Genomic DNA, 24,404 nt, shown 5'->3' on the forward strand with positions numbered 1-24,404 from the left:
TCTGAGGTTTTGCGAGGCACGCACGTTGAATTTTTAGAGGAGACGACGGAGCCTGCGTCAAAGGTAGCCCAAACAATGGGGACGGAAAAGTGAAGGGGGTCAAATCTGTCTTGAGTGTGTGACCTTTGGAAGAAGCACATGTCTTAGGTCTGTGTCTGTGTGTGTGTTGAACAATTGCATGCCTGCTTTTTCTTTCACCGTCCGACGTTTCAAATTTAGGGCACGTAGCAAGGTCAGGGGAGACACAGCCGCGCCTATAAGCAGCTTTTGTTTCCTAGTTGCTCAGCAGGAATCTGGTTCAATTTTGGGGAGACAGCACCAGCTTCTGGGTTGTGTTGAGAGCCACTCTTTCGTCTTGTCTTTGCCGTTCCATTTTCCTTGCCTACGTTTATTCAGCTGCGCGTGTATTTTAAAAAAAACCCCGTGTTTAAAAAGATGGTGTCGAGGCCACTCTACGTCAAATGCGTGGCTTTAAGAGCCGCAGCCGGTGGGAGAGCGCAAAAACGGGACTCGGTTCCTATCCCAGGTCCACAGTCCAGAAGCATTGCTGAGGTGGGGTCTCAGATGCAGGAGGGGGGTGGCCCACAAGGGGCCTTTGACCCACCCCAGAGGTTTTTTCCAAGGATCCCTGGAGAAGGCCTTTGTGATTTGCCATGGGGAGGGCTTCCATCTTGGGTGCAGTCGCCAGCTTTGGTGCTTTCCGGTGGGGAGAGGATGAAACGGCTTGACTTCGCTAAGGCTTGAGCCGCAGGGGGTTCCCCAGCTAGGCTGGGTGTGTAACTTGCAAGGAAGAATCTGCTCCGGGTCCTCGCGCGGCTTGCGCGGCCCACGGGTTGAGGCACGCGCACACAAACCCCGTGAGGTTGAATGCCGCAACAAGCGTTCCCGTCCTCAGTTCTGGAGCGCAGCGTTCTGAGCTGGCCGGCCGGCCAACCTGCTTCCCACCCCAGGTCCCGGTCTTGTCACCTTGGCTCGCCGTCTTGGGCCCAGCAGCTCTGGGTAGGGGCTCAGTTTGCCATATTGGTCCAGTTGCCAGCCGCTTTCCGTTCTGGCTTTTTAGCAGTGTGGTTGTGTTGCTAGGCTGCCTGGCAATTCCTGTGTCTCTCTTTCTCTCACTTTTTCTCTTTCTCTTTCTTTCTCTCTCTGTCTCTCTCCTTCTCCCCCTCCCTCCCTCTCTCCTTTCTCTTTTGCTTTTTCTCTTTCTCTCTTTCTCGCCTTCTCTCTCTCTCCTTTCTCTTTCTCTCACTTTTTCTCTTTCTCTTTCTTTCTCTTTCTCTGTCTGTCTCTCTTCTTCTCCCCCTCCCTCCCCCCCTCTCTCCTTTCTCTTTCTCTCACTTTTTCTCCTTTCTCTTTCTCTCTTTCTCTCTTTCTCTCTCCTTTCTCTTTCTCTCACTTTTTCTTTCTCTTTCTTTTTCTGTCTCTCTTTCTCCTCTCTCTCTCTGCCTCTCTCTCTCTCTGTCTCCTTTCTCTCTCTCTCTTTTTCTCCTTCCTTTCTCTTTCTCTCTTTCTCTCTCTCTCTCTCTCCTTTCTCTTTCTCTAACTTTTTCTTTCTTTTTCTTTCTCTTTCTGTCTCTCTTTCTCTCTGTCTCTGCTTCTGTCTCTCTCTCTGCCTCTCTCTCTCTCTATCTCCTTTCTCTTTCTCTCACTTTTTCTCCTCTCTTTCTCTCTCCTTTCTCTTTCTTTCACTTTTTCTTTCTCTTTCTTTCTTTCTCTTTCTTTCTCCTCTCTGTCTCTCTCTCTGCCTCTGCCTCCTTTCTCTCTTTCTCTCTTTTTCTCCTCTCTCTCTCTCTCTCTCTTTCTCTCCTTCTCCCTCCCTCTCCCCCTCCCTCCCCCCCACTGCTTCCAAATTCCCATCAGCTAAAGCTCAACAGAGATGTGCCGATTGAGAGGAACGGATGTAGTTTTAAACAACAAAAAACGTGGATGGTTGGGAGGGGGGGAATGCAAGGTTGAGAAAAAAAAAGAGAGCTGGGGATAACCTCGAACAGTGAGGTCTGGGGTCTTCTAAAGCAGCGCCCCCCACCTTTTGGGCACCGGGGGGGTCTGGTTCCATGGGGAGAGGTTTTTGTCACAGACTGGGGAGTGGGGGGGGAACCTGGTTTTGTGCGCTGCCTGCCTCCCACAGATGGGTCTTTCGCTTCTTTGTGCGGCCCGGTTTCTGATATGCTGCAGACCGGTGCCGGTTGACAGAAAGGAGGTTGGGGACCCCTCTTCTAAAGAGCCAGAAATGGGGTCTTCCAAGCGCCCCAGTTGTGTTCCTGATGCGTTTCCTCATAGCCCCCTTTGAGAAGCCCCTTCCTGGATACCTAGAGCAGAGGGCCCCAACTTTTGGGGCACCAGGGACCAGATCTGTGGAGAGGTTTTCCCGCGGACCGGAGTGTGCATGGTTTCGTGTGCTGCCTGCATCCCACAGACGGGGCTTTGCTTGTTTGTGCGGACCGGTTGCTGGCATGGCGCAGCCCGGTACCGGTCCAGAGACCGGGGGTTGGGGACCCTTATTCTAGTCCAAACCCCGTGCTCAAGCAGGAGACTCTAAACCAGTGGTTCTCAACCTTTTTAATGCCGCGAGCCCCAACCGGTCGTAAGTCGAGGACTACTCAACCGGTCGTAAGTTGAGGACTACTCAACCGGTGCAGCACCGTTTACAAAATGGGACTTTTGGCAGGCTCAGCAGGGCAGAGACAGCCTGGACCATTCCTATTGGCTTTGGAAAGCCAATAGAATTAGACTCTATTCAAGAGAGTCTATTCTATTGGCTTTCAAAAGCCAATAGAATAAAAGGGAGTAGCACAGCTAAGGAAAAGGGGAAAAAAATGGTGGACTGCATTGTTTGGCGACCCCCGTGAAATGGTCGTTCGACCCCAAATGGGGTCCCGACCCACAGGTTGAGAACCGCTGCTCTAAACCAGAGGTCCCCAATCTTTTGGGCACCAGGGACCGGTTCCGTGGAGTGATGTTTTTCCGCCGACCGGAGAGTGCATGGTTTTGTGTGCCGCCTACATCCCACGGATGGGGCTTTGCTTGTTTGTGCGGACCAGTTGCTGTCATGCTGTGGCCCATATACCGGAGGTTGGGGACCCCTAACCTAGACAGCCGAAGCAGGGCGAGGGATTTGGGCTTCCGAACCTGCTTGAAAGCTTGCTCGTTGGCCAGGAGAGTGGATTCTTCCCACAGAGGCTGCGTGGTGGCGGGCATTCAACCCTTGCTTGGCATCGGCGTCTTCGGCCCAAACACTTCTTCCGCTGCCCTGGCAGGTGGGAAACTGAAGCCTGTTTGGTTTACTCTGTGTTTATTCCGTCTTGGAGTTTTGGGATGTTCAGCAGCTCAAGAGCCAAAAGCCCAGAAGACGGAGCAAGGTGATTTCCACCCCTCTGTTCAGGCGCCGATGTTGCAAAAGGACTCGGTGCAGTGCCACAGGGAGGTTATCCCCAGAACTGCAATTATGGGCAGGCAGTCCTCAGCTTACGACCACAATTTCCGTCGTTAAGCGAGACGTTTGCCACGTGACTTTTCCTCCGATTTTTACGGTCTTCCCTGCCACGGTAGTTAAAGTGAAATCCCCGCAGTTGTTAAATTGGGAACAGAGTTGTGAAGGGAATCCAGCTTCGCTTCTCCGAAAGGTCGCAAAAGGGGGTCAGTTCCAAAGCGTCTTAATTTTGAATCACGCGACTGCGGGGCATGCAACGGTCGTAAGGGCGAAAAACGGTCCGAAGTGTCACTTTTTTCAGTACTGTTGTCACTTTGAACAACAACAACAACAACAATAATAATAATAATAATAAAGTTGGAAGGGACCTTGGAGGTCATCTAGTCCAACCCCCTGCTCAGGCAGGAAACCCTATACCATTTCAGACAAATGGCTGTCCAGTCTCTTCTTAAAAACTTCCAGTGTTGGAGCATTCACCGCTTCTGGAGGCAGGTTGTTCCACTGGTTAATTGTTCTAACTGTCAGGAAGTTTCCCTTAGTTCCAGGTTGCTCTCTCCTGATTAGTTCCATCCATGCTTCTTGTCCTGCCTTCAGGTGCTTTGGAGAATAGCTTGACTCCCTCTTCTTTGGGGCAGCCCCTGAGATACTGGAAGGCTGCTATCATGTCCCCCCTCGTCCTTCTCTTCGTTAAACTAGACATACCCAATTCCAGCAACCGTTCCTTATATGTTTTAGCCTCCAGTCCCCTGATCATCTTTGTTGCTCTTCTCTGAACTCTTTCTAGGATCTCAACATCTTTGTTACATCGTGGTGACCAAAACTGGATGCAGGATTCCAAGTGTGGCCTTACCAAAGCCTTGTAAAGTGGTATTAACACTTCATGTGATCTTGATTCCATCCCTCTGTTAATGCAGCCTAGCACTGTGTTGGCCTTTTTGGCAGCTGCAGCACATGGCTGGCTCCTATTTAAGGGTTTGTCCATTAGGACTCTGAGATCCCTCTCACAGTTATTAGTATTGAGCAAGGTACCCCCTATACCATACCTGTACAACAGTTACTAAGTGAACCCGTTGTAAGTCGAGGCCTCTTGTAACTTCCACGGGGAGGGTACTTCTTGTTATGGAAAGCTGCCCTTCCCCATTTCCCCCTCGACAGAGGAGCCTTTGTGCTAACAGCTGTCCTTGGCTCCAAGCCTCATCCAGCCTTTTCTCAGCAGTTGCTCCCTGGACAAACGACATGGTGCGCCTCGCAGGAATCCTGAAAGCGGCTTTGCACCAGCTCTGAAACCGTTCTCAAGCTGGCGTTGGCTTTGCCTCCTGACTCCTTGATTTTTCATCTAACCAGTTCACAAGTCCAATAAGAAAACCCACACCCGGGACGCCCTTCACACTAGGCTGCATCAACAGAGGGATAGAATCAAGATTAGGCGAAGGGTTAATACTGCTTTACAAGGCCTTGGTAAGGCCACACTTGGAATACGGCGTCCAATTCTGGTCACCACGATGTAAAAAAAATGTTGAGACTCTAGAAAGAGGACAGAGAAGAGCAACAAAGATGATCAGAGGACTGGAGACTAAAACACATAAGGAACAGTTGCTGGAATTGGGTATGTCTAGTTTAATGAAGAGAAGGACCAGGGGGGACAGGATAACAATGTTCCAGTATCTCAGGGGCTGCCCCAAAGAAGAGGGGGTCAAGCTATTCTCCGAAGCACCTGAAGGCAGGACAAGAAGCAACGGATGGAAACTCATCAAGGAGAGAAGCAACCTAGAACTAAGGAGAAACTTCCTGACAGTGATAAAAATTAACCAGTGGAACAACCTGCCTCTAGAAGCGGTGAATGCTCTAATACTGGAAGTTTTTAAGAAGAAACTGGACAGCCATTTGTCCGAAATGGTATAGGGTTTCCTGCCTGAGCAGGCGGTTGGACTAGATGACCTTCAAGATCCCTTCCAACTTCTCCTCCTCCTCCTCCTCCTCCTCCTCCTCCTCCTCCTCCTCCTCCTCCTCCTCCTCCTCCTCCTCCTCATTACTACTACTACTACTATCCTGGATTCTCCCCCAGAGGGAGGCTGCTAGGCTTCCATCCAGCTCAAAAAAAAGTCTTTGTTGATCAGTTGTGGAGTATTCCAGTATTTGAGGGGCCGCCACAAAGAAGAGGGGATCAACCTGTTCTCCAAAGCACCTGAAGGCTGGATAAGAAGCAATAGATGGAAATTAATCGAGAAGCAACCTGGAACTAAGGAGAAACTTCCTGACAATGAGGACAATTAACCAGTGGAACAGCTGGCCACCAGAAATCATGGGCATTCCATCACTGGAGGTTTTTAAGAAGAGACTGGACAGTCACTTGTCTGAAATGGCATAGGGTCTCCTGCTTGAGCTGGGGGCTGGACTAGAAGACCTCCAAGGTCCTTTCCAGCTCTATTCTATTCTAAGAGGCAATGAGAGCGCAACGTTTGAAAAAGAACCCTGATTGCAGACTTCCCAAAAGGTGTCTTCTGACGTCCATTGTGGACATAGGATGCCGGTCTATCTGTGATTCAGATATCTGTAAAAACAATTGGGCGGGCTTGCTTCTTTGGCTTCCGAAGGACGGACTCACCTGTTGTAGGAGAGGCAGGAGACAGATCTGCAGGGTCTTCCCATAAAAATTGGGGGCTCTGCCGTGTGTACAGCTCCAATGACTGAAGCCCCCCCACCCCTCTTTCCTAAATCATCCGTCTTTTCCTGACCTGAACGAAAAGCGTGCACCTAGGATGCCAAACCAGAGATACAACTTAGTCCGGTTTGAAAAAGACATTAAGCCTAGTCTGATCAACTCCGCGAAGCATCCTCGTTCCTTCCTTAAACGCACGGACATTTATTAGCACCTGGCTCAGGCGCGCGGCTCTCAGTGGCACCAGAAATAGGTCCCATTAGCTAGACGGGGGTCTCCTTCACGCCGGACTACGCAGGAGAACAGGGGACAGTTTTTGGAGGAGATGTGTCCTCTGCAGTTTGTAGGAGAACCTCCTTGAATCGTTGAGGTTCAATAACGCTTTCGAGCAATCAAAACTGCCTCGATTCGAGGTGGCCGCTTGGAAAATCCAACCCCGGCGTCCGGTTTGAAGAAGGTCTTTGAGGATTTCTTGACGACGCGCGGAAAAGCCGCAGAAGAGGAGGGCTCCCTTCCCGATCCTTCGGATCTTGAGCTTGCAAGGCCCAAGATGGGGAGAAGAAAGAGCTAGTTTCTATGGTAACCGAGGGAGCACGATGGAGGGGAGATGCTCCAGAAGGAGCCCTCTCTTCAGTGGCTAAGGAATCACTTGGCTCCCTTCTCGGCTGCCCTTAAACCGAGATCCCACTCCGATGCTGAGATTGTCACCCGACATTCCCAAGCACCGTCTTTCCCCGTGAGCAGCCTGTTCCTTCAAAGGAATTTGAAAAGGTGGCTGAAGATCTGAATCCTGCTTTAATCCAGAGGGAGCGCAGGATAGGGCTCTTCTGCTTTTGCTTCCAGATTTCCGTCTGTCACGCTCCACAGGGGTCATTTGGGGGGGGGATCTGGGTCCCAAGGAGGAGCGCCGCCGTCTGTTCTGGTGATGGTGTCTTTGAGGTTGTCGGGGAACGAGGGTCAGTCGAGGGAATCAGCTCTATGGGGTGCCTCTCTGGCTGAGAGGGCTGCTACAAGGCCTCAGGGAGAGGGAGGGGCCCCCCTCCCAGCAGCCCTCCCAAGGGGCTGACACCTAGGGGGCTTGGCACCCCTCCCCTCCCCTGCCTCTGGGCCGTTTTCACCTGGAGGACCGTGCAGGCTGTTTGAGATTTCTGCCTCCAACTGCATCTGTAGCTCCGGCCGGCAGGTCTGGACAGAGCTGAGGGGCAGGGGTGGGTTTGGCCTGTGCTCCCCCCCTCCCCACGCCGAGAGAAACTTTCTGCAGGGCGGTGGGCTTGGCAGTGCGGAGGAGAGCAAGCGAGCGCGCAGGCGGAGCAGGGCACACACACGCAGGCGCGCGCGCCCACCAAATCTGCAGAGCCAGCTGGGCGGAGAGAACCAGCCCAGGGCTGCGCTGCTGCTGCTGCTGCTGCCTGCCTTCCCTTCTGGACCCAGAGCGGGCAGCCGCCTGCCTCTGCCGGGCGGGCACGCCAGGCAGGCACACACGTCGGCTGGCTGCGAGAGCTCGCCTTTGTCCTCCTCCGAACAGCAGCAGCGGCAGGTAGGCGGAGGAGGGGGAGGAGGAGGGGGGGCAGTCTCCAAAGCATCCCTCCTCCAGATCCTGGGAAGCTGGTGGGCAGCTGGCCCCCTCTCCCCCTCTCTCTCCTGCAGTGTTGGGGGCAGGGAGGCCGCCTGGCGCAAGCGGGGAGGAAGGGAGGGATTCTTTCTTCCTCCCTCGGCTTCCAGGAGGAACCGCCCCCACGTGGCTGCACTGGCCTTCCTCCCCTCCCTCCCCCCAACCCTCCAGCCAGCCTCCTCCTCCTTCCAGCCAGAGAGCAGCACATTAGCAGCAGCACCAGCAGCAGCGTACCTCTGCTCCCCCCCAGCGGCAGCCAGCCGCCTGCTGCCAGCCAGCCCAGCTGGAGACGGGGGCGGTGGCTGCCGTCGCAAGCCAAGAGGGAGCATTGCGGACAATGCCTGGGCAGTCTCCGCACTTCTCCTCGCCTTCTCCGAAGGAGGAGCAGCAGCAGCAGCCGTGCACCACGCAGGAGCTGCCGCAATGACAGCCGGTGCAGCAGCCGGGCAGCGGCCACCGGCGTGAAGGGACCGTGGTGGGCGCCTCGGCAAGATGAACGCCTCCCTGGATGGCGGCAGCCCCGGGAATGGGAGCGGCGGGGGCGGGGGCGGTGGGGAAAGTGGCGGGAGGCCCTTCTGCCTGCTGGCGGCCGGCTACCCGGACAGCCTGGACGTCTGCCTGCTGGAGGCCATCATCATCGTCTTCCTGACCGTCCTCATCATCTCGGGCAACCTGGTGGTCATCTTCGTCTTCCACTGCGCGCCGCTGCTGAACCACCACACCACCAGCTACTTCATCCAGACCATGGCCTACGCCGACTTGCTGGTGGGGGTGAGTTGCCTGGTGCCCTCCCTCTCCCTGCTCCACCACCCGCTGGCCTTCCTGCCCGAGGCGCTGGTCTGCAAGGTCTTCGGCTACGTGGTCTCGGTGCTGAAGAGCGTCTCCATGACCTCGCTGGCCTGCATCAGCCTGGACCGCTACATCGCCATCACCAAGCCCCTCAGCTACAGCACGCTGGTCACCCCCTGCCGCCTGCGGGCCTGCATCCTCCTGCTCTGGCTCTACTCGGGCGCCGTCTTCCTGCCCGCCTTCTTTGAGTGGGGCAAGCCCGGCTACCACGGGGACATCTTCCGCTGGTGCGCCGACTCTTGGGATACCCGGGCCGTCTTCACCCTCTTCATCGTGATCCTGCTCTACGCGCCGGCCGCCTTGGTGGTCTGCTTCACCTACTTCAGCATCTTCCGGATCTGCCAGCAACACACCCGGGAGATCAACGAGCGGCGGGTGCGCTTCAGCTCCCAGGAAGGGGAGGCGGCCGAGGGCCAGCCGTGCCCGGACAAGCACTACGCCATGGTCCTCCTGCGCATCACCAGCGTCTTCTACATCCTTTGGCTCCCTTACATCATCTACTTTCTCTTGGAGAGCTCCTCCATCTACCACAGCCGCCTGGCCGCCTTCCTGACCACCTGGCTGGCCATCAGCAATAGCTTCTGCAACTGTGTCATCTACAGCTTGTCCAACAGTGTCTTTCAGAAAGGGTTGAAGCACCTCTGGGGTGCCCTTTGCACCCCTTGCGGCCGGCACCGGTCGGCCAAGGACTCTTCTGCTGCCTCTCGCAGCAAAAGACCCTCCAACGGCTGTCACGTCTGACCAGGGGGGGGGGCTGCCCTGAACTCAAGACATCCAGATGTGCAAAAAGAGAAAGAGGGAGAGAGAGAGAGACCCATGTCCTTCTCCCTGGGAATGCTGCAGTTTTCCAAGGATTTCGGGAGGATTTCCACCAGCACGGGGGGGGGGGGCTGCCCCCGGGTTTCCACCAGCACGGGGGCTGCCGCCGGGTTTCTGGGTTCCGCCTTCTTCAGGAAGGTCCTGGTGGGAAGCAGGAAACGTCCACTTTGACCAGGGGGGAGGGTGGGGAGGGAAAAGGGAGTGGGGCTTCTTCTCTGGAGTGACTCATGGATGCTCTCCAGCACCGGCAAAAAGACGCTCCAATTCTTCCCTCGCCTCTTTGCCCTGATGTTTGGAGATTTATGCTCTTTGTCTCAGTGCAGGAGTGTGTACCTGGTTTAATAGTGTATTCTTCAATTTGTTTGTGCATATGCCAAAGTACGTTTCGAAAATCTTATGGGTCCAAATGATGATTGTTCCTCTCCATCCTCTCCAGTCCCTATCCCCCCTCCCAACACGCCTGTAGCCAATAATGTAAACACTTGAACCCCTGGATTCCAGTGTGCCTGAGCCAGCGGTGTCCCCCCCCTTTTTTTTCCTCTCTAGGCTTTTTATAACTGTGGTTATTCCTCCTCTCCCGATCCCCTTTTGCCCCCCTCCCTCCCTCCCTCCTCCCCTCCGTCTCACCAGGTTGTTCATTTGTGATTTAAAAGTACCGTATTTGCATTTTTCTTAAAAAAAAAAAAAAAGAAAAGAAAGAAAAAAAGAAAGAAAGAAACTTAACTGAAATGTCTGTGTAGTAAAAAAAAAAATGAATGACTTTGGAACAGACCAAATTAGCAAATGAATAAAAGTGTTTCCTTTCCCCCCACCAACTCCCCCTGATTTATTTATTTATTTATTTAAGTCCAGCCGGAGAAAGAAAAATATTTATTTTGTCCTTTTTTGTTGTTGTTTGTTTTCGATTTGGTAGGCCAACCCGCTCCGGGATTGTTTGGGGTTTTTGAGGAAGTTTGTCAAAACAAATTTCTCTTTTTATATATGTATGTATGTATGTATATGTATGTGTGTATGTATATATGTGTATATGTATGTATGTGTGTGTGTATATATACATATATATACACATATACATATATATGTATACATACACACACACACACACACACACACTGTATTTTCCGGTATATGACGACTTTCTAAACCAGTGGTTCTGAACCTGTGGGTCGGGACCCCATTTGGGGTCGAACGACCATTTCACGGGGGTGGCCAAACAACGCAGTCCGCCATTTTTTCCCCCCTTTTCCTTAGCTGTGCTACTCCCTTTTATTCTATTGGCTTTTGAAAGCCAATAGAATAGACTCTCGTGAATAGAGTCTAATTCTATTGGCTTTCAAAAGCCAATAGGAATTGTCCAGGCTGTCTCTGCCCTGCTGAGCCCGCCCAAAGTCCCATTCTGCAAACGGTGCTGCACCCGTTGAGTAGTCCTCGACTTACGACCGGTTGAGAAGTCCTCGACTTACGACCAGTTGGGGGTTGCGGCATTAAAAAGGTTGAGAACCAGCGTTCTAAATCATGAAAATCTTCTCAAAAGTCGGGGGTCGTCTTATATGCCGAGTCATCTTATACGCCGGAAAATACGGTGTGTGTGTGTGTGTGTGTGTGTGTGTGTGTGTGTGTGTGTGTGTGTATATATATATATATACACACACACACACACACACAATATATATATATTTCTAATATGGTAATACGATAGGAAAAGAAAGAACTTTGGGAAAGCCGAGTTAAGGAGATTGCTTCCGTGGGGATCCCAATTGGAAGTTTGAAATCAGCGGAAAGTGCTTCTGAGGCCTCTGAATTTTGATAACGGTGACATGCAAAGGGTGGTGGTGTGTTTTTGTGTGTGTGTATTGGTGTGTACTTAACTATCCGTTTTAAGAAAGCAGCCCAGGCGTTCAAGCTGATTCACATTCTACTAGGATGCGTCTCAGGCACTGCCTGCATTGGGGTGCAAAAAAAAAATATGTTTTTGTATTCAGACCACATTGCTGGGGTTAATCAACCGAGCCCTATCTGCAAAATATCCACTTTGGATCTAGAGAGAAGCTGGCTGAAAAAGGTTAGAGGGAACTGCTCGGAGTAGGGGCAGTCTACCTTCCCATGCCAAGTGCTGCAGAGGAATCGGTTCTCACGCACGCCCTGACGGTGGCTTTCTGCCTGCCCATTGTTGGAAACAGGATGCGGTGGCAAGCAAGACTTTCTCTTTAAAACAAGTCTTCCTTCCACCACCACCACCCCTTTTTTTTTAACCTGCCATTTTGCAGGAAAACCCTGGAAGTTCAGAACCCTGCTTGCTCGCAGTCTCCCCTCTTTCTCCGTCCGTCCCCCCCAAAGCTGTGGACCAGCAACCGAGATCTTTTTTGCAACGCAATCCTGGGTGCAAAAAAGGATGGATGTTTTCATTCCTCGCTTCCTGAGCTTTAAAATCACAAGGCGGTGGACAAGCCGGTTCCCATATTTTGTCGTTGCTCGATGAACGAGCGCTTACAGCGTTTGTGCGAGACGGGCAGTTGCCCACCAGGGAAAAAAGGGGTGATTTTTTTTTTCCGGTGGGGCACGGAGAAGACATTTTACACGGCGGTGAAGACCTGGCGAAACTACATTCACGACCAGGTGCACCTGACGTAGATGGAGCTTAAAAAACGGCGCTGTGAAAGGCACGGTTTTGTCCTGCCGTTAGGAACCGGCTTCGGCCTTGGCATCGGGCATTTTTAACCTTGTTAGTCTGGATCTTGCCTGTTACGGGGACATTCCGTAGTGTCGTTTTTTAAAACCTGGATTTTAGGACTTCGCACGATCCAGGGCTGTGCTGGATCCAACACCAGGAGAAGGGCATTCCCTGGATCTGGAGGCTTCGTAATATCCCCTTCACTCTCCCGGCTGTCCCGGATAGCGGAGTAGAGACGGGGGGGGGGGGGTCCAAAAATCTCCCTCCCGTCTGCAGGGTTAGACCCAGCACATGTTGGCAGAGGCTGATGGTTTTGGGCTGGCGACCTGCATTAGCACAGGGACTCCCGACTTTACGACAGCTCACTGAGTGATTGTTCAAACTTACAACGGCGCCAAAAAATGTGACCTGTGAGCGTTTTTCCCACTTTACGACCTTTGCAGCGTCCCTAGGGATTCAGCTGCCGGGCAACCGGTTCGTATTTTTATGACCGTTGCTGTGTCCCCCAAGATCACGTGGTCCTCTGTGAAAGGCAAAAATCAATGGCGAAGCAGGATTCGTTTAACGACCAGGGGGCTACCTTATCAACTGGAGCGACTGACTTAACCAGAGAGGCAAGAAAAGTGGTAAAAAATGGGGCACACTTCACTTAACCCCCGAGTGTCACAACCACGGAAAGTTGGGGGCTGAATTGCGGTCATAAGCCGAGAGCCATTTATTTGTTACTTATCAAATTCAGAGGCCAATCGTCTCGCTCACGGAGTGATTGCAAGAAATTTAAAAAAAAAAACAATGCTCCAGTTTTGGGACGGGGGGGGCAGGAAGATACCCCAGTGTCAACCTTTTTAATGCCGCGACCCCCAACCGGTCGTAAGTCGAGGACTACTCAACCGGTCGTCAGTCGAGGACGACTCAACTGGTGCAGCACCGTTTGCAGAAGGGGACTTTTGGTGGGCTCAGCAGGGCAGAGACAGCCTGGACAAATCCTATTGGCTTTTGAAAGCCAATAGAATTAGACTCTATTCAAGAGAGTCCATTCTATTGGCTTCCAAAAGCCAATAGAATAAAAGGGAGCAGCACAGCTAAGGAAAAGGGGGGAAAAAATGGCGGACTGCATTGTTTGGCGACCTCCGTGAAATGGTCGTTCGACCCCCAAATGGGGTCCCGACCCACAGGTTGAGAACCGCTGCTTTAAGGGGTGACTGTCTCATAATGCGGTGGTCTTCCTTAGGGAGAGGGGAAATCGGACCTTCTATGCTTCAGAGCTTGACAGGTTGTGACGGGGGCACAGCCCCAAATACACACCGCAACTTCTGACTGAATGCAGAGCAAAAGCAGAGGAAATACAGGATTGGGGGGGGGGGGGCTGGTTGTGCTTCGCACTGGGAGAGCCGAGACTCCGAGCTTAATAGACTCAGACCCAACGGCTAGATCCATCAAGAACAGCCTCAGAAACTGTGAAGATGTCTGTGTGTGTCTTTGTGCATTTGTGGTGGGGAGAGGTTAACGGGCCTTGCTGCGTAAGTTAAAGCCAGCAGTATTTAGTTGTGTAAAAGAGCAACAAAGGCAGTTCCGAATGCGCTGTTTTATACCTGTCATGACAGCTGGAGTATCCAGCCTTTTTAATATATATATATATATATATATCTGTTAAGTTTATCTAATTGCAGGGAAAATAAACAGGCAGTGCTGTTCTACTGGACAGGTAGAAAGATGAGAAGCAATTCCAACAATCCATCACTGTGATTTATTTTATTCCTGGAGAGAAATCTCTTTACGGGTTGCGTAGCTAACGAGCCAAAGGGCCAAAGCAGTAAAAATAATCCCTAATCCCTGTCTTTATAGCCCTGGGAACTTTTACCCACAGATTTCTTGGACCATCACTGCGCCTCGTTGATTTTTGCTGGCTTTCAAGGTCCAGCTAGCTGGACTCGGGGAGGTTTTCAGCATAAAAACAAAAGTATTTGCTTTATTCCCACCCCAGTTCCTGGCTCCCTGGAGACTTCTCTTAAATGCCACCCCATTCTTACTGGCAGGAAAAGATCTGGCGCTTTGTCCCCACAAGTTGTTGTGTGTTTTGCTTGGCTGGGACATCTGGCGCGCGAAATGCTTCCGTGGCTCTCGGTCCTTCCTCCGATAGCCTGTGGGATGCCTCCCCAGGACGCTTTGCTTCACGCTGGGTCTCCGGCTTTGGGTTTGGGTCCCACGACAAAAAAAGGGTATTTGCCAATCAAGGAGAATATTTGTAAGCTCGGGAGTGAGATGAGGGGGTCCTGGGTGCTCTCTGAGCTTGGTGGCTTTCTTGCAGATCTTTTATCACCTAACCAGGTAACATCATCAGTTCTAGAAGGGGGTGAGGTTTGCAGAGAGGAGGAGGAGGAGGAAGACGACAACTGTGGGGTCCTTGGTGCTCTCTAAGCTTGGTGGTTTTTCTTGCAGACATTTCATGACCCAACTAGGGAACATCATCAGTTCTAAAAGGGGGTGAGGTTTGCAGAGAGGAGGAGGAGGAGGAGGAGGAAGACGGCGACAACTGTGGGGTCCTTGGTGCTCTCTGAGCTTGGTGGTTTTTCTTGCAGACATTTCATGACCCAACTAGGCAACATCATCCGTGGAAGGAGGAGGAGGACTATGGAGTCCTTGGTGCTCTCTGAGCTTGGTGGGTTGGTTGTTTTTTTGCAGACGTTTCATTACCCACTGATGATGTTACCTAGTTTGGTAATGCAACGTCTGCAAGAAAAGCGCCAAGCTCAGAGAACCCCAAGGACCCCACAGTCCTTCTCCTCCCACTGATGGTGTTACCTGGTTAGGTAATAAAAGGTCTGCAAGAAAACCACCAAGCTCCAGGACTACCAAGGACCCCATAGTTCTCCTCCTCCTCCTCCTCCTTCCTCCCTCCCCCACTGATGATGTTACCTAGTTAGGTCATGAAATGTCGGCAAGAAAACCACCAAGCTCCAAGAGCACCAAGGACCCCTCAAAGGGTATTCATCCCCACGTACAGGAGGGACAAACTTAGAAAAACAGCTCCGTAAATTCCTTTCCCCCTTTCCTTTCCATCTTTTTCCCAACCGCTAGCCGGTTTTCAACGCAGCCTTTTGCCTCCCTATTCAAGAAAGACCCCGATATCGTGCACAACCTCTGTGCGTAAGTCAAAAAAAGGCTTCAGGCCCTGGGGGGGGGGGCAGGGGGGGGGAAAGATGCAGCAGCTTCACCCCAGAGAGAAACGGTGTTTTTTTTTCAGGAAGGGCCAGAGCCAACAATTAATCCGGGCGCTTCCATTTTTAGATCGCAACCTAAATTCTGTCTAATTTAACACTGCCTGCACATTCTGTGCAGGTGGGGGGGGGGAGAGAGATACGGGCGTTGCGGCCACCAGACAAAAGCTGGAGAAATTTGTCATTTATAACAAATTTCAGGCCGTCCCGTTCAGAAGCCGTGCAATGTGTCAATTTCTTTGTGGGTCTACAGCGCGAAGGGTGGCCGTTGCTGCCGTCGTGACTCTCCCTTCTTCAAATTTCTCTTTGAACGGCCACAATTCAGACCGGACGTTCCGTGGCTAAGCAGGACGCAGTGTGAAGCGAGTTTCCCCCACCCCACCCCCCCTTTTACGACCTTCCTTTGCCACGCGTGCGAAGCGGAATCGCCGCAGTTGTGACGCGAGTAACACCGTTGGCGTTCAATGAACTGGGGTGCCCCCATTTGCTCGCCGCAAGGTCGCAAAAGGTGGAGGACGTGACACCCCCCCCCGGGACGTCATACACGTGAATCAGCGTCTGAATTTGGATCACGGGACCGCCGGCATGCTGCCGCGGCTGTGAAGCGTGAAAAATAGCCTTAAGTCACCTTTTTCGGGGCTGTTGCAAATTGGAACGGTCACTGAAATAGCATTTTGTCTATTTTTAGGCTGGGCCTGTTGCTCCAAGACCAGTGGTCCTCAACCATTTGGGGTCGAATGACCATTTCACGGGGGTCGCCAAACATCGCAGTCCGCCATTTTCCCCCCCCCCTTTTCCTTAGCTGTGCTACTCCCTTTTATTCTATTGGCTTTTGAAAGCCAATAGAATAGACTCTCTTGAATAGAGTCTAATTCTATTGGCTTTCCAAAGCCAATAGGAATTGTCCAGGCTGTCTCTGCCCGGCTAAGCCCGCCATAAGTCCCATTCTGCAAACGGTGCTGCACCGGTTGAGTAGTCCTCGACTTACGACCAGTTGAGTAGTCTTCAACTTACGACCGGTTGGGGGGTCGCAGCGTTAAAAAGGTTGGGAACCACTGCCCAAGACCCTTCCTCTCTCTTCTTGGCGTGTATATTTTTGTTTTTAACATCCCCTTGTGCCAAACTGGAACCAGAGCATTTGGGGGTGAGCAGCACATACCCCATCCATCTTGCTGACCTCACCCCCGTAAAGAGACCCCCCCTGCCTCTCAAAATGGCTTGGGGGGGGTGCAGCCTGCGAGCTGGAGGGCTTTTCAACCCAGGGCCTCCCCTTTGAGAATTTTTCTTGTGGGAAACTTGAGCCTTAAAAGGAACGGGAGCGCAGCTGAAGAGGCTGGCATCACTTGGGGATTGACTCTTATTTTTAGAACGGGGTTTATTGCCATATTTGGCCTGAAACAATGGCTTTATTGTGACTTTATTGTTCGCCACAACGCCGGGCTGGGTCCTCCCCACCTGTTCTGGCTTTTGTTCGGCCGATCCAGCCGGGCACGGACGGGCCAAAAGGTTCACTGTTTGCAAAGCTTTTCTCTCGGAGTGACTAATTCCCTGTCTTGAGAATACCAAATTTCCTGTGTAGGCTTTGCAAAGCGCAGCATAGGAGGGGCTGAAATCGTGCGATTCCCTCCGAGGCTTAGCTGCGTATATCCCAATCCGTCGGAAGGGACAAATATGGATTTGATGGACAACAGGTCTCGTATCCTCAAGAAATAACCCTTTGCCGACTGAATCGTGTTTTTTTTTTAAGCACCGGGAAAAATCACCCCACACCTTTTGGTCTTCTTGTTGTGCCGTATCCGTTATCGGACGTTGGCGATCCTGTTTTTATCAGCTGCCACTGCACGAAAAAGGGCTGCTGAGTTTTGTCCAAACCGGTCCCTTAAATTTCGAAGCCACGATGTTCTTCTTCTGCCTGGACCCTGTTTGCCTCCAATGAAATGGAGCATGTCGTATTTTTTCTGGGTGTCGCATCACCTGTCCGAAATATTCCAATTTTCATTTTTTGTTTTGATGATGGCTTCACCTCCTCGTTTCTGATCTTGTCAACCCAGCTTATACGTAACAGCTGCCTGTAAATCCACATTTCAAATGCTTCTAGTCCAGTGGTTCTCCACCTGTGGGTTGGGACCCCATTTGGGGTCGAACGGCCATTTCACGGGGGTCGCCAAACAACGCAGTCCGCCATTTTTTTCCCCCTTTTCCTTAGCTGTGCTACTCCCTTTTATTCTGTTGGCTTTTGAAAGCCAATAGAATAGACTCTCTTGAATAGAGTCTAATTCTATTGGCTTTCCAAAGCCAATAGGAATTGTCCAGGCTGTCTCTGCCCTGCTGAGCCCGCCCAAAGTCCCATTCTGCAAACGGTGCTGCACCAGTTGAGTAGCCCTCGACTTACGACCGGTTGAGTAGTCCTCGACTTACGACCGGTTGGGGGGTCGCGGCATTAAAAAGGTTGAGAACCACTGTTCTAGTCTCTTCAGGGGCCAACTCTCTCCTCCATAGAGCAGGATAGAAAAAATATAGCATCTGACAAGCCTGATTGTCAGTCTTAGGCTGAAAGGATGCATTCAATCAGCCAGGGGAGACTTTTCTTGTTCTTGATGCTCTGCCTGTATTTTGGACTTGGGCATCTTGTTTTAAAAGGGCCCTTTTAAAGCCCAGGATGGGTCGTTCGCCTTTAGGCCGGGCCTGTCAGCTGTGCTGAGCAATTAGAATAATCGGAATAATCAAGAGTTGGAAGGGAGCTTGTAGGTCATCTAGTCCAACCCCCCCTCCGTCCAGTCAGGAGACCCTACCCCATTTCTGACAGATGGCAGTCAAGTCTCTTCTTGAAAGCACGGATCTTGCGGATTTCATGCTGGAGGAGGCTGCTTTTCCAGAAAGCCATCCCTGGAAATTTTGGGGAAAGACGGAGACGGATGTCCAGCAAAGAGTCCAGATTGGCTTCGTATTGCAAGTGTCCAGTCCCTGCTGAAAACCCTTGATTTTCCTTCGTCTCCCCAGCAGATACCATTTTGTACTGCTGACGGCATCCGTTCTCCCAGCATGCTTCCGCTGCTGCTTTCCTCTCCTTCCCTCTCTTTTCCTGCCCTTTCTGTTTTCCATCCAGGATTACCCCAAAAGAGTGTTTCTGAGTCCTTTTCCTTCCTTTCCTTTCCTTTCCTTTCCTTCTTTTCTTTCTCTTTTTCCTCTTTCTCCTTTCCCTTCCTTTCCTTCTTTCCTTTCCATTCCTTTCCTTTCCTCCCCTTTCCTTTTTTCCCTTCCTCCTCTTTCTCCTTTCCTCTCCTTTCTTTTCCTTTTCTTTCCCTCTTCTCTTTCTCCTTTCCTTTTTCTTTCCTTTCCTTTCCTTCTTTTCTTTCCCTTCCTCTTTTTTCTTTCCCTTCCTTTCCTTTTCTTTCCCTTCTTTCTCTTTCTCCCTTCCTTTCCTCCCCTTTCCTTTCCTTTCCTTCTTTTCTTTCCCTTTCTCCTCTTTCTCCTTTTCTTTCCTTTCCTTCTTTTCTTCCCCTTCCTCTTTTTTCTTTCCTTTCCTTTCCTTTCCCTTCCTTCTCTTTCTCCTTTCCTTTCCTTCTTTTCTTTCCCTTTCTCCTCTTTCTCATTTCCCTTCCTTTCCTTCTTTCCCCTTTCTTTTCCTTTCCTTTCCTTTCTTCAGCTCCGGAAACCTGAGCTGGCCTGGCAGGAACCCTTCTCCCAGCCAGCTATAAAAATAGGATTCCTATTCACACAATGGTTGAGCTGGCCTTGTTTGTATTCCTGAATCCCAGCTGGCCTTTTTTTTAAAAAAAAAAGTTTCTCCTTTCCGGTCACTTTCTCTTGCCACTAAACAGCATGTTCCAGGAGCAAGAACATTTGTGTGTCTCTCTGTGTGTGTGTGTGTGTGTTTGTGTGTATTGCACTGATGCCCGGTATTAAAATGACTGCCAGCCATCAAAAAGCCAATCCTGCCTGATCCAGTGTTTCAACTCCCCTTTCCATTCTGGTCACCTGTCGCTCAGAAGCTTGGCCTTTAATTCGATGGACGTTGGGTGTTCTTGCCCAACACGGGTGGGGGGGGGCTGGTTCACAGTGGTGGAGCTTCTCTGCACCCTGGAAGCTGCCTTCCCCCCCCCCCGTGACGGTTCAGACGTTGATCCTGCAAAAAAGAAGAACGAAACCCAGTGAGCTTCAGAAAAAGATTGGATCACCTGAGGGTGCCTCGTTCGCAGGTGTTCAGGCAGGGACCCCTTTTGGGAGGGTGGGCCTGTCTGCCTCCCCTGCTTTGGAGGGGGGGATTCTCCCCACCAGGAGCTGAGAAGCAGAGTGATGGTTTTCCGGGGGGTGGGGGGGTGTTTCTCCAATCCGTCCTCGGTGGCTAAGCAGATCGAGATTGACTCGCTGATTACGGACGTTTGGCTGGGAAGCGTGGATTAATCAATCCTTCAGCGCAAGGCACCCCTTTTCTCCCGGCCCCAAATTTTAGTTCCTTCCAGCTCACTCAAGAATTCTGATGGTGTACAATTTGGGTTGGGGGGGCTTCAGAGGCCGGCCAAGGCAAAAAAAAGATGGCAGTCTTCAAACATGGCTGCTAACAGTGGGACAAAGAAGGTCTCAGAAGGCCTGCTGTCCTTCCAGTCGGGCTGGATGCAGCATGGGCGTCACAGCTGCTCCTTCTTTCCTGCCTCGGTGGCCTTTCTCGGGGGCAAAATCAGCCTGTTCTCCCCCCCCCCCAGGTACTGCAAATCAGTGCTTGGAAAACCTCTGGCTAAGCCATATTTCAGGGCAAAAAAGTCTGCGGGGAGTGGGATATGTGTGTGTGGGGAGGGGTCTTTCCTTCTTAACAGACTCCGTAGAATAGTAACGGCAATAGCTCTTTCACAGGGCTCTACAGCCCTCTCTAAGCAGTTTCCAGAGTCGGCCTCTTGCCCCCCCCCCAACAATCTGGGTCCTCCTTTTACCCACCATGCATGGATGGATGGATGGATGGATAGACAGATAGACAGATGGATGGATGACAATAGCACTGAGACTTATATACCGCTTCACAGTGCTTTACAGCCCCCTCTGAGCAGTTTACAGAGTCAGCCTGTTGCCCCTAACAATCTGGGTCCTCATTTTATCGACCTCGGAAGGATGGAAAGCCGAGTCAACCTTGAGCGAGTCAGGATCGAACTCCTGGCACTCGGCAGAGTTAACCTGTAATACTGCATTCTAACTACTATGCCACCACAGCTCATAGGTAGGTAGGTAGGTAGATAGATATGATTGATAGATATGATTGATAGACATAGATAGATAAATAGACAGGCAGAAATCCGACAGACAGACAGACATGGATATGAGTGATAGACATAGATGATAGATAGATAGATAGATAGATAGATAGATAGATAGATAGATAGATAGATAGATATAGACAAGACAGACATGGATATGAGTGATAGACATAGATGATAGATAGATAGATAGATAGATAGATAGATAGATAGATAGATAGATAGATAGATAGACAGAGACAGACATGGATATGAGTGATAGACATAGATGATAGATAGATAGATAGATAGATAGATAGATAGATAGATAGATAGATAGATATAGACAGACAGACAGACAGACAGACAGACAGACAGACATGGATATGCGTGATAGACATAGATGATAGATAGATAGATAGATAGATAGATAGATAGATAGATAGATAGATAGATATAGACAGACAGACAGACATGGATATGAGTGATAGACATAGATGATAGATAGATAGATAGATAGATAGATAGATAGATAGATAGATAGATAGATAGATATAGACAGACAGACAGACAGACATGGATATGAGTGATAGACATAGATGATAGATAGATAGATAGATAGATAGATAGATAGATAGATAGATAGATAGATAGATAGATAGATAGATATAGACAGACAGACAGACAGACAGACAGACAGACAGACATGGATCTCGGAGTCCTAGTGGACAATCCCTTAAATAGGAGCCAGTCGTGTGCTGCAGCTGCCAAAAAAGCCAACACACTGCTAGGCTGCATTAACAGAGGGAGTGAATCAAGATCACATGAAGTGTTAATACCGCTTTGTGGTAAGATCACACTTGGAATACGGCATCCAGTTTTGGTCACCACGATGTAAAAAAGACGCTGAGACTCTAGAAAGTGTGCAGAGAAGAGCAACAAAGACGATCAGGGGACTGGAGGCTAAAAGATATGAGGAACGGTTGCTGGAATTAGGGATGTCTAGTCTGAGAAAAGAAGGACGAGGGGGGACATGATAGCAGTTTTCCAGTATTTGAGGGGCTGCCACAAAGAGGATGGGGATCAAATTATTTTTCCAAAGCTCCAGAGGGCAGGACAAGAAACAATGGATGGAAACTAATCAAGGAGAGAAGCAACCTGGAATTAAGGAGAAACTTCCTGACAGTGAAGACAATTAACCAGTGGAACAGAAGTTGCCTCCAGAAGTTGTGGGTGCTTCATCATTGGAGGTTTTTAAGAAGAGACTGGACAGCCATTTTGTCTGAAAGGGTCTAGGGCAGGGGTAGGCAACCTTGGCTCTTTTATGACTCGTGGACTTCAACTCCCAGAATTCCTGAGCCAGCCACGCTGAGGGGAAAGGGAGAGGTTTCCAAGCTGAGCCAGGCTGGCTCAGGAATTCTGGGCGTTGAAGTCCCCGAGTCATAAAAGAGCCAAGGTTGCCTGCCCCTGGTCTAGGGTTTCCTGCCTGAGCACGGGGTTGGACTAGATGACCTCCGAGGTCCCTTCCAACTCGGTTATTCCTCTCGGCTTCGCAGGAGTCTCCCCAGGACAGCGCCATCACCCGGGACATCAACCGGACCTTCCCTGCCCACGACTACTTCAAGGACACGGGAGGAGACGGTCAGGACTCACTGTATAAAATATGCAAGGTACCAACTGTGGCTTTCCTTGGGGGGGGGAATGGAGATCTTGGTTTCTCTTGGCCAGGATTCAGGAACAGCCCAGTGGGACGGGGAGTCGAGGTTTCCTTTCGGCCAGATTGGATCCAGAAGTGCCTCCCCCCCCCATCTTCACCCCCAGAGATAAAACACACAGTCCTTCATTTGCATTATAAGGTGGATCAAATGCCGGAGGTAATTAGCAGCTCTCTCTTTTGAATTTGGCCTTTCAAAAGCTGCCTCCTCTGCCCTGGGGGGGGGTGGTGGAGGAGGGGGTGGTGGTGCTGGGCTTCCTGGCCCCCTCCGAAGCCCCTTGTCAAAAAAGGGCCATTAGCAGAGGGGAGCCCCGCCCGGCATCCGCCAATCAAAGGCTTCCCAGCTTTGCTTGCTCTTTGAAGAACGGGCCCCAAAGGGCAGCCATGGGCGAGAGAGGCTTAAGGGCAGAGCTGATGCCCACTCTTTCCTTGCCTGGCCCAGGTTAAGATTCAGACGATCCCGAGCTCGGCTCCTGAGACCCCGTAGGCCAGAGGTCCCCAACCTTTTGGGCACCAGGGACCGGTTCCGTGGAGAGAGGTTTTTCCCGCGGACCGGAGGGGGCCTGGTTTTGCGAGCTGCCTGCATCCCCGCAGATGGGGCTTTGCTTTTATTTTTATTGTAAAAAAATTTTTTATTTTCAATTTTGCATTGCATTACGTTCATAAAAATACTTCGGCTAAAGAGTAAGATAAATTTATACACAGAACTTTCCGGTATTGCTCGCCCATCTATCCCCGCATCCGCCCTCTAACCTATTTCACTCTTTCCCTCTTCTTCCTCACTCTCCCCCTCTCCTCCTTCTCCTCCACCTTCCTACTTGCTTCTCCCCTTCCTCCTATCTTCCCTCTTTCCCTCTTCTTCCTCACTCTCCCCCTCTCCTCCTCCTCCTCCACCTTCCTACTTGCTTCTCCCCTTCCTCCTATCTTCCCTCTTTCCCTCTTCTTCCTCACTCTCCCCCTCTCCTCCTCCTCCTCCACCTTCCTATTTACTTCTCCCTTTCCTCCTATCTTCCTTCTTTCGCTCTTCTTCCTCACTCTCCCCCTCTCCTCCTCCTCCTCCTCCACCTTCCTACTTCTCCCTTTCCTCCTATCTTCCTTCTTTCCCTCTTCTTCCTCACTCTCCCCCTCTCCTCCTTCTCCTCCACCTTCCTACTTGCTTCTCCCCTTCCTCCTATCTTCCCTCTTTCCCTCTTCCTCACTCTCCCCCTCTCCTCCTCCTCCTCCACCTTCCTATTTACTTCTCCCTTTCCTCCTATCTTCCTTCTTTCGCTCTTCTTCCTCACTCTCCCCCTCTCCTCCTCCTCCTCCACCTTCCTACTTACTTCTCCCTTTCCTCCTATCTTCCCTCTTTCCCTCTTCTTCCTCACTCTCCCCCTCTCCTCCTTCTCCTCCACCTTCCTACTTACTTCTCCCCTTCCTCCTATCTTCCCTCTTCTTCCTCACTCTCCCCCTCTCCTCCTTCTTCTCCACCTTCCTACTTACTTCTCCCCTTCCTCCTATCTTCCCTCTTTCCCTCTTCTTCCTCACTCTCCCCCTCTCCTCCTCCTCCTCCACCTTCCTATTTACTTCTCCCTTTCCTCCTATCTTCCTTCTTTCGCTCTTCTTCCTCACTCTCCCCCTCTCCTCCTCCTCCTCCTCCACCTTCCTACTTCTCCCTTTCCTCCTATCTTCCTTCTTTCCCTCTTCTTCCTCACTCTCCCCCTCTCCTCCTTCTCCTCCACCTTCCTACTTGCTTCTCCCCTTCCTCCTATCTTCCCTCTTTCCCTCTTCTTCCTCACTCTCCCCCTCTCCTCCTCCTCCACCTTCCTATTTACTTCTCCCTTTCCTCCTATCTTCCTTCTTTCGCTCTTCTTCCTCACTCTCCCCCTCTCCTCCTCCTCCTCCTCCACCTTCCTACTTACTTCTCCCCTTCCTCCTATCTTCCCTCTTCTTCCTCACTCTCCCCCTCTCCTCCTTCTTCTCCACCTTCCTACTTACTTCTCCCCTTCCTCCTATCTTCTCGCTCCGGATGCAGTCCAGGGGAAATGCCCGAGCAATTCCTCTCTCCAAATTACAATGTCAATATTATATACAATAAAACTATTTCTACTTATCTGAGCTACTTAAGCTTCAACCCATCCTCCCCCCACCCCCCTCCCCCCACCCCCCTCCCCCACCCCACTTCCCAGAGCCAAGTACAGGGTTATACAAACATATTAAACGTAATCTTT

At 51.1% G+C, this 24,404-nt stretch overlaps 2 protein-coding genes across 4 annotated transcripts in view; both read left to right on the plus strand.

Moving 5' to 3' along the window:
- The window catches only part of LOC120298102 (rab GTPase-activating protein 1), a 60,901-nt gene that overhangs the window by 13,229 nt on the left and 23,268 nt on the right, over nucleotides 1–24,404 (plus strand). For all 3 annotated transcript variants that reach the window (XM_039321443.1, XM_039321444.1, XM_039321445.1), the window contains exon 10: nucleotides 22,037–22,150. In XM_039321443.1, coding sequence (XP_039177377.1) covers nucleotides 22,037–22,150 — 114 coding nt within the window. The remainder of the gene's footprint in view (nucleotides 1–22,036; nucleotides 22,151–24,404) is intronic.
- GPR21 (G protein-coupled receptor 21) lies at nucleotides 7,656–9,546 on the plus strand. Its single transcript, XM_039321446.1, has one exon. It carries the CDS (start codon nucleotides 8,191–8,193, stop codon nucleotides 9,286–9,288), a length of 1,098 nt encoding a protein of 365 aa, XP_039177380.1. The 5' UTR covers nucleotides 7,656–8,190; the 3' UTR covers nucleotides 9,289–9,546.

Source organism: Crotalus tigris, unplaced genomic scaffold (assembly GCF_016545835.1).
Source record: "Crotalus tigris isolate CLP2741 ecotype Arizona unplaced genomic scaffold, ASM1654583v1 scf7180000023746.1698619, whole genome shotgun sequence".
NCBI lineage: Eukaryota > Metazoa > Chordata > Lepidosauria > Squamata > Viperidae > Crotalus > Crotalus tigris.